At 44.1% G+C, this 13,393-nt stretch overlaps 1 protein-coding gene across 1 annotated transcript in view; it reads right to left on the reverse strand.

The window, feature by feature from the left end:
• CEP350 (centrosomal protein 350) overlaps nucleotides 1-13,393 on the reverse strand; it is a 160,679-nt gene that overhangs the window by 101,719 nt on the left and 45,567 nt on the right. The window contains 3 exon segments of the mRNA XM_008166589.4: nucleotides 1,802-1,915; nucleotides 1,918-1,947; nucleotides 8,108-8,221. Of these exon segments, the coding sequence (XP_008164811.2) occupies nucleotides 1,802-1,915; nucleotides 1,918-1,947; nucleotides 8,108-8,221 (258 nt within the window).

The raw sequence follows: 13,393 nt of genomic DNA on the forward strand, positions 1-13,393 counted from the left end.
GAAGAAATAGCTTTGGGTGGGGAAAGAAGACAATGTGTGCCTGAAATGCAAAGGATGTTGCTCCTCAGGTTCTCTGGTGTCTGTTCCTCCTCAGCCACTTGCTCACTCATCTCTCTCAAATGATAGTGATCTGGGCATAGAAGTGGAGGGGAAACAGAGATCTACTCTACTTCCTAGAATGGTAGGAAGGTCTCCTGGATGTCCAGGACCGAGATCCCCGATATGCACAATCCCATGATGGCACACTGTATTGGTAAGACTGGGTCAGATCGGGTTGACCAGGCCACTTGTATGCCTGTGATGGATGTGTGTGTAGGAGCTCTAAAGGAAGAGCTTCTTGTTTGTAGTGATATAATGATCTGAGGTGAGAAGACTCCTTGCTCGATACAGAAGAAAGAGTGTGCTCCAGTGAGGAGGACAACAAAGAAACAGTCAAGGGACAGTTTGACCTCTGGAGAGATCTTGATGCCAAGAAGTCAAAATTATGCACTGGTGCCAATTATGAAAGTCTTAGTACCAAAAACATCACCGGGCACAAGGTAGTCTCCTCCAGTAAAAAAATCATCAGGCACCGTTAGGAATTCCATAGATGGTGCGGATATTGAAGCTGCCACCTGTGTCAATGCCTGTGCCAATGGTATTGTAAGCACTGGTACCACATGAGGCTAATACTTCTTCAGCACCAAGCTGAAGGTTGAGCCAGCATCACTTACTCCTCCTGTGATGGGCAGAGGCATAGTGATTTGTTCCCTGGAGAACTGATGTTAGGGCCCCTCTTTACAGAAAGATAGGGACTGGTGCCAGGAGCCATGTCTGTCTCTATATTTGGGTCTTTCGTCTCACAGAAGACACTGCACCAGTCTTCAGTGCCAGCATGGACTTTGGTGCCGGAGCCTTGCCTGATGCCAAGGATTTTTTGTTGATATCCATTTTGGGAGTCATGTGTTGAGTAGCAGGGGCACTAGCAGATTAGAACTTAACAGTGGTCGGATCTGTCTTAGAAGTTGATCCTCCATCGTCGGGGTCTGAAGTGACCCTATACACTGTTTGAGGCAGTGAAACTTTATACAGGCTTCCCTGAATTTCCATCTCCTCGTGGAAAAAGGTCCAGCACAGCAAACATCAACCTGGAATGTGGCTCTCACCAAGGCAGAATAAACGGTGGCTGTGGCCAATAATGAGAGGGATTAAGCCATCCAGAAAAGACGTGGTTTGCAGTTTGAAGACTTTGAATCTGCCATTTTGGTGCAGAAAGAGGCGCCTTTGCTTTTTTTAAGAGACAATCCAAACAGAAAAATAAGAAATAAAGAATAACAGAGGGTAAAAAGGGAAAAATTAGCCCTGAGTTAAGGGGAGAAGGAACAATAAGGGGTAGCAGACAAATGCTACTAGTTCTGTCTCACTGCCAGGGCTGGTAAGAGGGAACAGAGGGACTGTACAGCTGCTGTACCCTTTATGCTTTTGAGGTGGGAAAGGGGAGGCACAAGGGCATGGAAGGTGCAGACACAGCTCCAGTGGACACAGCTATTCAAAAAGATTCTGGTCTCACATTCATATACACCTGCAGTGGAATTCACAAGACACAAAGAACTGACAATTTTCAGGCCAAACTAGTTTTCCAAGTCAAAGTCATAAGAGATAAAAATAGGGCTTTATAACAAAAACAGATTGAGTTGCAATCTTAACTGCTGCATATTCCTAATAAAGTAGGAGCCTCCACAAATCTTAGAAGTCTGCAAAGTTGTTAAATAAAAAATTAAAACCAACAGAAAAAGCTAGTGTTAAATATAGCACAGCTTACGAGATTTAGTAGCCCTCTCCCTTCCATTTCTGTCACTGGATGTTGCTCTTTTGTGCTGTTGCTCTACTTTAGGTGCTGGACCCAGTATCTTTTTCACTAGCTTTTGTCCATCCGCCAGGAAGATGTACTTATCAGATGGCCTCCACCTAAACAAAGAGCAAATAATGAAGTACTGCATGTATTTTCCAGTGTATCTTGAATGTACCTAGTACTTAACATAACCCTTCTACTTATTATTACACTAAGAACTATCACTATATTCCAAACAAATGGTGCTACTTCAGTTGCACAACCCAGGCCTAATAAATAGCCTCGAAGCATAAAAGTATATAAAGGCTGAGGTATAATGCTTATTACCGAGGTACAGCACAAAGTAAAAACCCAAAGCATCTTGCAGTAACTTGTATCCCTACAAAAAACTGTAGAAGTAACAGTCCTGTGCTGACCTAAAAGATTTGAAGACAAGTGTTAGTGAAAATAAAGAGACAGAGAATCTGTAGAAGACTGTGAGGTTGAGAAAAGAGGCTTTGTATCTTGAGTGGGGGGTAGGAAAATGAGAAAGCAGAGCAGAAATAGAACGAGAGAGAAAATTTCAGAGTAACGAGAATAAAAGGAGGCCCAGAATGGGAGGTGGGGGGGGGGGGGAAATGAATGGTTCATTTTTAAGTACTGAGGCTAAATGAGCATCAATTTAGTTTATAGAAAGGACTTTAGAAAGCAATAGCATTTTTAAGAGCAAATTTGCTGCTGAAATAGATGGCTCTTACGAATGTACAAATGTGAATCAACAACAGTCCTGAGCTATGCAAATCCACTGGATTCTAGCAAGGACTTCTGTGAAGGGGAAGTTTAAAGGGTTAAGACACTATCTTAATGGTTTATGCATTGCTTAGGAACAGAATGCAGTTATAAAGGGTTACATCACAATTTTTTTTCAAACATGCATTAATATTATTCAATGATCCTATATCAGATCAGAGGCTGGCAGATCTGGCACAAAGGTATCTTCACTGAATGCTTATAAGTTAAACATGTAAATTCATCTGACTAGTTTTTCTTCCCATTAGCTTCCCACACAATATTTAATGATCTTTTGAAGTAAAGCACCAAGATCCTTGGATGAAAAGTGCAAAGCAGTACACTAATTATTTAATTTGGGCCCTTTATCACTTTAATCTCTGCTGAGAAACACCTAATTTGCAGGTAATTAATAATCAGGTCAATTTGTCTCTCTCTTAGTTGGGATTTCCAACCATATATGTTCATACACTAGAGCAGGCCTGCACAACATGCAGCCCGCGTGGGCTCACTGTGCGGCCCGCGGGGGTTGAGTAGATGGGCTCATTGTGCGGCCCGCGGGGGTGGGGGGGAGTAGGCAAGCGGCAGGTGAGGGAGGGGGGCTGAGTAGGCAAGCGGGCGGGCAGTGGCGGGGAATGAGTAGGCGAGCCGGGTGGGTGGAGGGCTGAGGAGGCGAGTGGGCGGGCAGTGGCGGGGGGGCAGGTGAACCGGCGAGCTGGAGGGGTGGGGCGCTGAGGAGGCAAGCGAGCAGTGGCGGGGGGTGAGTAGGCGAGCCGGGTGAGGGGGCTGAGGAGGTGAGTGGTGAGTCGGTGGCTGACCTGTTCTACTGATCTGGTCTGGCTCCCATCCCCTCTCCCAGGGCCAGCACCAGCAAAACAAGCAGGTGCTTGGGGCGGCACATTTCTAGGGGCGGCATTCTGGCGCCGGCCATCATAGGTGCCGACTCCGGGGCATGGGGAAAAAGTGCCCTCGCCGCCCCAGCTCGCCTCTGCTCTGCCTCCGTCTGCTCCCCTGAGCATGCTGCCGCCGCTTCGCTTTTCCCCTCTCCCTCCCAGGCTTGCCACGTGTGAAACCGCTATTTCGCGCAGCAAGGCTGAGAGGGAGGAGAAGCTGAGCGGTGGGCGCTCGGGGGAGGCGGTGGTGGTGGAGCGGAGGTGAGCTGGAGCGGGGAGTGGTTCCTCTACCCCCCCCATTACTTCCTGCGCCCCCCCACCTTATTCACCTTTGCTCTGCCTGCTCCCCTCAACGTGCCACTGCTCCGCTTCTCCCTCCTCCCTCGCCTGAGAGGGAGGGGGGAGAAGCAGAGCGGCGGCACACCCGGGGGAGCAGGCAGAGCGGAGGTGAGCTAGGGCGGGAGGTCACAGGGGGCCCACAGGAAGCAGGGGGGGGGGGGGAGAAATGCGGCACGCCGGGGTAGGAGGCGGTGCTGGGGATTTGGGGAAGGGGTAGGGTTGGGGTGGGGCCGGGGGCAGAAGGGCACGAAAAAGAAAGGGGAGGCGGCCAAACATTTTTTTGCTTGGGGCGGCAAAAATCCTAGAGCCGGCCCTGTCCTCTCCAAGGGTTGCAGCTGTCTGGAGGTGCCTGCCTTCCTCATTCACACCTCATTCATTCACAGGGCAATTGATTACAAAGTGGGGGGAAGATCTTATTCTACTTCTAGCAAAAAGACATTTTTCTTTTACCTTAATTATACTACCTTAGGGGCCTGCTATAACATATTACCGAGGTTCAATACTGCTGTTTCGGTGGGGCGGCGCTGAGGAAGGAGGGTTTGTTTCCGCGGGGCAGGTGGCACGCCGGGGGGGGGGGGGGGGGGGATGTGTTTCGGCGGCGCTGGGGGGTTGTTTCCATGAGGCGGGTGGTGCTGGGGGGGGTGTTGTGTTTCAGGGGGGCTGGGTGGCGCTGCGGGGGGAGTTGGCGACGCTCGGGGGGGGGGGGGGGTTTCGGCCCTCAGCTGTTTTCTTTGGAATAATATGGCCCTTGCCGCTTTACGAGTTGTGCAGGCCTGCACTAGAGCATGAGCATAGTTTAAAAACTGGACATAAATAAATAGGCATATCAGCCTACTGGCCCTACAGGGCTCTGAGAAGCCTAGACATTGAATCTAACTAAATTAAAAAACTAAATCCAACACAGCAGATCTAGTATGTTCTGACATTCAATATCTTCAATGCTCCTTTAATGAAAGCAGTAGACCTCTAAGATAAAAGGTTGAAAAGACACCATTTCAGTGGCTACTTATATTGTAAACTATGCAAGTGCTTTATGACCCTGTCACTTGAAATTGAAACAGGTTACCATGAACCTTTTTAAAATAGATGCACCAGCCAAAGAGATTCTCTTGCCCAACTTGCTGCTCTCAATTATTTCTATACCCCTCCACAAAGCCAGAAGGAAGAGCTCATCTTCTATTTCAGGTCAGCTGTCTACACTAAAAGAAGCTAACAAAGCAGAATATGAGCTGCAGTTATTTATAGTACTTGGCTGTGTTATGCATTCTGTTACTGCAGTGACTGAAGGGGGAGGGAACATGATTACAGATATAACATTGAGCCAGCTCTGATGCCTCTCCTCTAAGAATTTCAGCACAAAAACATGAGGAGAATTATGTAGTCCAATACAGAGATAGGTGCAGCTGGATAACACCACAAAATCAACATGGTTACTGAGTTCAACTGCCTCTGTGCTACTCCCCCTTTCTGGACTAATGGTATGGTCACAAATATTTTATGGAAAACTCTTAATTATTTTTCTTTTCAAGGAGACATTTGATTCCATTCTTAATCCAGGCTATCCTTTCAACTTTGTCTGGGAAATCCATCCTCAGATTCCCAAATAAAACCAACTGAAGGTAGCAGCAGCTCTAAAATTCAAGCTACTTTAAAGACGAATCCAAAACACACAACTTCTGTTAGAGTTTTGATAACTCTACTTGCATCTGAAGAAGTGAGGTTCTTACCCAGGAAAGCTTATGCTCCCAATACTTCTGTTAGTCTTAAAGGTGCCACAGGACCCTCTGTTGCTTTCTACAGATTCAGACTAACACGGCTACCCCTCTGATACTTGACTACTTTCTATGTTAGGGAGGAGGTTTAGCCATTCACAGTTCCTGAACAACATGAATTCAACAGAGCACAAAGAAACAGCTTATATCTAACATTTACTTTCAATACCAGTTTCAACTATTGGCCATCATCACTAAAATGAGACATTTACACACCGCTCTCCTAAGTACTATATACTGAGTGCACAAGTTCTATATTGTGCTACATTAACTTTTACTCCCAAAGAGTTTCGGGAACATAAATTTGTATATGGCTTAACTTTATAAGCCTAGTTAAAGAAAAAGGAGCTAACTACAGACCACAGTACATTCTGAGGTTAAATATGCAAAAATAAATGCCTTATGCATTTTTAAGCTATGTTAGTATATTGATTGGGTTGATCCTGATGATTGCTTATTTGACATGAAAGTTCAATTCAAAAATAATTCTATCTGAAAGGTTTTCCATTTACTTTTATTACTTATAATACCAAAGATTAGTACAACTTAAAGGAAAAATGTCTCCCTTCATTTTTTTAGTTGGGGTACAGGAAAAGCAATGGAGAAGGAAGTTGTTCCCCTCCACCTCCCAATTCCCTCCACAGACCCGGACCTGTACACAGGAAGGGAGGGGGGGGGGAGAAATGAGGAAAAAGGAGAGGGACTCCTCCATTCTATTCCTAATCCATCAGGCCGTAGGAGGATAATGCAACAGGTTCCATTGACCCCACCCCACCTATTAGCAGTGGAGGCTGATGGCCCCTCCATCATTGCTGGCATCGATCTGTGAGATAGGATAGGCACCAGGAAAGCAACATGCAGCATCCCAATGTGATACTCTGTACCCCAAAGCAACACCCTGGCACCCCCGTATTCACCAGTGTTATAATTGCAGCAAATCTTGTACAAAATGTGTCATGCGAGGTGTTGATGAAAAAGTTATGGTTTGCTGAATACAATTATCCTATTTGTATGCATGTATCATTTTTGTATCTGAAGTTTTGAATATTGACTATGTATCTGTATTTCAAATGTGTTTGCTCCTGTGGTAACTCCCACAAGGTAGTTTACATCCAGTTTAGCCAGCACATTGTGAATGGATTATTCAAATTGATGGGCCATCAGCGAACAGAATATGGGTAATGGCCCCTGCTATGACTCATCGAAGCATGCAAGAGCATGTGACCAGCTTATGTGACACTGGTCTCCATCTTGTGCCTGTACTTTTCCACTAACTGTGCTGGAGGCTTTGTTTGGGACAATTAAGTTCCCTCCACATTGAAGAAGCTATAAAACGGGAAAGTGACATTATCACTTGGTCTCACTCCCCCCACAATTCAACACCTGGAAACACCCCAGGAACAAAGACTTTGACTGGGAAGCTGGTCCCAGGCTGGATAGGAGTAGTCCCAGCCTGTGTATGGAAAATTGGTGAACTGTTTGTACCATCAGGGTGAGACACTGTTTGACTCAAATCCTGTCTAGTTTATAGAACTTAGATTGCGATTTTGTTTGATTTCTTAGGTAATGTACTTTGATCTGTACACTTTTTACTTATAATCACTTAAAATCTATCTTTCTGTAGTTAATAAATCTGTTTTTATAAATATATATATATATAGATAAAATATATATATATATTTTATCTAGAACAGTGTGTTGTTTGAAGTGTAAAGGGAAATCTGCTCAGGAACAGAGGCTGGTGCATGTCCTCTCCACATTGAGGGAGGGGCGAACTGGATAAATAACTTACACTGGTCAGGCTTCTGACAATGGCAAGATGGTACAGCTGTGGGTTCCTAGGCTTGGGAGCTGGGGGGGGGGGGGGGGGGAAAGTGGCTGGAGCCTGCGTATTGTTGGTTCATAAGTGTCTGGAAAAAGCATTCAAGTAACTCAGTAGGGTGTGTCCCTGCCTGTAAATGTTCGTGTGAGTAGAGGACTGGGAGAGGTCTTCAGCTTGTCACAGCATCACAGTGAGAGAGGGAGCCCAGGCTGGTCAGACAGAGAGCTCAGTGGTATCCCAGTTTCAGGCTGCACCCCAGAGAAGTACATCACCCCCCCCCCCACACACACACACACACACACACCCAGGCTCTTCCACAGAGACGAAAGAAGACAGAGGCAGAAGAGGAGAGCAAGGAAGTTCTGCTGTTGCTGCTGGTCTCCAGTGCTCTGGTGAATGTTCTCAGACAATCCCTGTGAAATACATATACAATCTTCTGCTGTTTCTGAGAGTTGCACACAGCAGCAGGGAAAAGGAAAATCTTGTAAACAGAAAAAAAAAAACTGGTGGGGATACAGGGCTGATATAATATACCAAATCATCTTTAGGACATTTTGTGCAACTGACCAGAGTTCAAGTCAACTGGGTGCCTTTAAACTACATCTTTTTTCACCAGTCTGGGCATAACTAATCTGTGAACATACACATCTAGAAAGAAGATGTCAAGAGTACTACTGTTCACCTGGTTTGGAATCTGGGCTTGATGACCTGGTTAGCTTTTGGACCTTGCGCACTGGTCTGGTTGCTTTCTTCTCCTTGCTTTTCTCAGGGGATTTCTCTTTCCCTGTTGAATCCTCTGAAAAGCAGACAGTATGTGTGAACTGTTAGTTGATACCCCATGGGAAGGAAAAATAAAACTCAGAAGCAAACCTGCTTCAGCATTTACCCTGATTAAGTGGGGATTAGTCAGAGAATGCAGCATGATCACTCCCTAGGTCATACCCACTCCCTTAGAATCCAGCAGTTCCATCTGCTATAGAAAGAACTAGGTACATAAGAACCGCCATACTGGGTCAGACCAAAGGTCCATCAAGCCCAGTATCCTGTCCTCTGACAGTGGCCAATGGCAGGTGCCCCAAAAGGAATGAACAGACAGGTTATCATCAAGTGATCCATGCCCTGTCACCCAATCCAAGCTTCTGGCAAACAGAGGCGAGGGACACCATTCCTGCCCATCCTGGCTAATAGCCATTGATGGACCGATCTTCCATGAATCTAACTCCCTTTTGAACCCCGTTACAGTATTGGCGTTCACAACACCCTCTGGCAAGGAGTTCCAGAGGTTGACAATGTGTTGCGTGAAAAAAATACTTTCTTGTGTTTGTTTTAAATCTACTGCCTATTAATTTCATTTGGTGGCCCCTTGTTCTTGTATTATGAGAAGGAGTAAATAACACTTCCTTATTTACCTTCACTATACCACTCATGATTTTATAGACCTCTATCATATCCCCCCTTAGTCACCTGTTTTCCAAGCCGAAAAGTCCCAGCCTTATTAATCTCTCCTCATATGGAAGCCGTTCTATACCCCTAATCATTTTTGTTGCCCTTTTCTGAACCTTTTCCAATTCCAAAATATCTTTTTTGAGATGGGGCGACCACATCCAGGGGCGGCTCTATGTATTTTGCCGCCCCAAGCACAGCAGTCAAGCAGCTTTCGACGGCGCGTCTGTGGGAGGTCCACTGGTCCCATGGCTTTTCGGACCTCCCGCAGGCACGCCGCCGAAGGCTGCCTGACTGCTGCCCTCACAGCAACCGGCAGGCCGCCCCCCGCACGCGCTTGCTGCGCTGGTGCCGCCCCTGACCACATCTGCACGCAGTATTCAAGGTGTGGGAATAGCATGGATTTATATAGAGGCAATATGATATTTTCTGTCTTATTGTCTATCCCTTTCTTGATGATTCCCAATATTCTGTTCACTTTTTTGACTGCTGCTGCACATTGAGTGGATGTTTTCAGAGAACTATCCACGATGACTCCAAGATCTCTTTCTTGAGTGGTAAGAGCTAATTTAGACCTCATCACTTTATATATATATATAATAATAAATGGAGATATCCCATCTCCTAGAACTGGAAGGGACCTTGAAAGGTCATCGAGTCCAGCCCCCTGCCTTCACTAGCAGGACCAAGTACTGATTTTGCCCCAGATTCCCCCCTCAAGGATTGAACTCACAACCCTGGGTTTAGCAGGCCAATGCTCAAACCACTGAGCTATCCCTCCACTCCCTCTCTCTCTCTCTCTCTCTCTCTATATATATATATATATCTATATCTATATATCTATATCTCTAGATATATCTATAGAGAGAGAGAGAGAGAGAGAGAGTTAGGAAGTTAGGATTATGTTTTCCAATGTGCATTACTTTGCATTTATCAACATTAAATTTCATCTGCCATTTTGTTGTCCAGTCGCCCAGTTTTGGGAGATCCTTTTGTAGCTCTTCGCAGTCTGCGTGGGACTTAACTATCTTGAGTAGTTTTGTATCATCTGCAAATTTTGCCAACTCACTGTTTACCCCTTTTTCCAGATCGTTTATGAATATGTTAAATAGGATTGGTCCCAGTACAGATCCCTGGGGGACACCACTATTTACCTCTCTCCATTCTGAAAACTGACCATTTATTCCTACCCTTTGTTTCCTATCTTTTAACCAGTTACCAATCCATGAGAGAACCTTCCCTCTTATCCCATGACTGCTTATTTTGCTTAAGACCCTTTGGTGAGGGACCTTGTCAAAGGCTTTCTGAACATCTAAATACACTATATCCACTGGATCTCCTTTGTCCGCATGCTTGTTGACCCCCTCAAAGAATTCTAGTAGATTGGTGAGGCATGATTTCCCTTTACAAAAACCATGTTGACTATTTCCCAACAAATTACGTTCATCTATGTGTCTGACAATTTTGTTCTTTATGATAGTTTCAACCAATTTAGTATACTGAAATGAGGCTTACTGGCCTGTAGTTGCCAGGGTCCCCTCTGGAGCCCTTTTTAAAAATTGGCAACGCATTAGCTATCCTCCAGTCATTTGGTACAGAAGCTGATTTACATTATAGGTGACAGATGACAGTTAGTAGTCCTGCAATTTCACATCTGAGTTCCTTCAAAACTCTTGAGTGAATACCATCAGGTCCTGGAGACTTATTACTGTTTAGTTTATCAATTTGTTCCAAAACCTCCTCTAATGACACCTCAATTTGGGAGTTTCTCAGATCTGTCACCCTCTGTCACCCAAAAAGAATGGCTCAGGTTTGGGAATCTCCCTCACATCCTCAACAGTGAAGGCCGATGCAAAGAATTCATTTAGTTTCTCCGCAATGGCCCTATCTTTGAGGTCTCCTTTAGCATCTCGATTGTCCAGTGGTCCCACTGGTTGTTTAGCAGGCTTTCTGCTTCTGATGTATTTAAAAACATGTTTTGCCATTACTTTTGAAGTCTTTGACTAGCTGTTATTCAAATTCTTTTTTGGTCTTTCTAATTATATTTTTACACTTCATTTGCCAGAGTTTATGCTCTTTTCTATTTTCCTTATTAGGATTTATCTTCCACTTTTTAAAGGATGCCTTTTTGCCTCTCACTGCTTCTTTTACTTTGTTGTTTAACCACGGTGGCTCTTTTTGGGATCTTTTACCATGTTTTTTAAATTGGGCTACATATTTAAGTTGAGCCTCTATTATGGTGTCTTTAAAAAGTTTCCACGCAGCTTGCAGGGATTTTACTTTTGGTACTGTACCTTTTAATTTCTGTTTCACTAACCTCCTCATTTTTGTGTAGTTTCCCTTTCTGAAATTAAATGCTACAGTGTTTGGCCGCTGTGGAGTTTTCCCCGCCATAGGGATGTTAAATTTAATTATATTATGGTCACTATTACCAAACGGTCCAGCTATATTCACCTCTTGGACCTGATCTTGTGCTCCACTTACGACTAAATCAAGAATTTCTTCTCCTCTTGTGGGTTCCAGGACTAGCTACTCCAAGAAGCAGTCATTTAAGGTGTCAAGAAACTTTATCTCAGCATCCCTTTCTGAGGTGACATGTACCCAGTCAATATGGGAATAGTTGAAATCCCCCATTATTAATTATTATTATTATTATTGAGTTTTTTATTTTAATAGCCTCTCTAATCTCCCTGAGCATTTCAGAGTCACTAACACCATCCTGGTCAGGTGATCTGTAATATAACCCTACTGCTATATTCTTATTTTTCAAGCATGGTATTACTATCCATAGAGATTCTATAGTACAATTTAGTTCATTTAAGATTTTTACTTCATTTGATTCTATGCTTTCTTTCACATATAGTGCCACTTCCCCACCAGCACGACCTGTTCTGTCCTCCCCATATATTTTGTACCCTGGTATTACTGTGTCCCATTGATCATCCTCATTCCACCAGGTTTCTGTGATGCCTATTATATCAATATCCTCATTTAATACTAGGCACTATAGTTCACCCATTTTATTATTTAGACTTCTAGCATTGGTATATAAGCATTTTAAAAACTTGTCATTTTTTGGCTGTCCCCATTGCATGACGTAATTGAATGGGACTTTTTTTCATTTGACTGTTTCTTATCAGATCCTCCCTGTATTTTATCATTTTCCATCCTCTCCTCCTTATTAGGACATAGGGAATCTCCATTTATAGATCCTCCCCAAAGGGATGTCCAAACCACATGCTCCTCCGCACATGTCGGCTTTCCCGCAACCCTTAGTTTAAAAACTGTTCTACAACCTTTTTAATTTTAGGCGCCAGCAATCTGGTTCCATTTCGGTTTAGGTGGCGCCCATTCTTCCTGTATAGGCTCACCCTCTCCCAAAAGCTTCCCCGGTTCCTAATAAATCTAAACCCCTCCTCTCTATACCATCGTCTCATCCAAGCATTGAGACCCTGCAGTTCTGCCTGTCTAACTGACCCTGCGCTTGGAACTGGAAGCATTTCAGAGAATGCTACCATGGAGGTCCTGGACTTCAATCTCTTACCTAGCAGCCTAAATTTGGCCTCCAGGATCTTTCTCCTATCCTTCTCCATGTCACTGGTACCTACATGTACAACAACCATCGGTAGGTAGAATTCTACTGCTACTCCAAGGCCCACAGGTTAGACTCCACAATGCATTGTTTAGGCTTACCCTTATAGCTTTGCCCAAACACACTCAGAATGAACATTTTGCCTCAAAAAATGTTTACATAAATACTAGAAAACTGCAAAGCCATAAGTATGCACAGATAACAGCCATAACAGATCGTTAGGAAGTTCACTTTGGGGTTTAGAAGTCACATTAATAGTTTGGCATATCTGAGGTAATGTTGCTTTTTTATTCTACTAAAGGACAAAGTAAGTTTTACAAAGTACATATTAATGCTCCACCTGAATGGGCTACGTCTAGCTCCTTCATTGTTGAATACATGACCCTCTTCCTTTACATTATGCATGCTAGCACATTTAATCCTTGGCTACCAACCAATCCATCAAAATGTGATAGACTAAATAGCGGAGCATTGTACTTTCTGCAATTGTGCCTGCAGAATTTTCCACAGAATACACCCTCTGGGTATGTCTATACTGCAATTAAACACCCACTGCTGGCCCGTGTCAGCTGACTCTGGCTCACGGGGCAAACATCTACTCCGCAATTTTACAGCCCTGCAGCCTGAGCCTGAGTCAGCTGACCCAGGCCAGCCAGGGTGTGTGTTTGCTGTGTAGACATATTCACTGATTCAAAATTGTTCTGCATCATTTAAGCTTTCATTTAAAAAAAAAAAAAGACTTAAGCCTTAGCCCTTATGGCTGCAAAGAAAGCATATAAAAAGTGAACCAAATCCGAGTCAGTGCATTGTTACCAATGGGCTGGGTAGACTAAGATAAATATGGTATTTTAAAATGCATTTAGCTAAAGTGTTTTAACACATTGTTTTAAACTCTAGCGCAGACAGGACAAGATTTATTTTAACATGTGTTTA

The sequence above is a fragment of the Chrysemys picta genome, chromosome 8 (assembly GCF_011386835.1).
Source record: "Chrysemys picta bellii isolate R12L10 chromosome 8, ASM1138683v2, whole genome shotgun sequence".
Taxonomy (NCBI): Eukaryota; Metazoa; Chordata; order Testudines; family Emydidae; genus Chrysemys; species Chrysemys picta.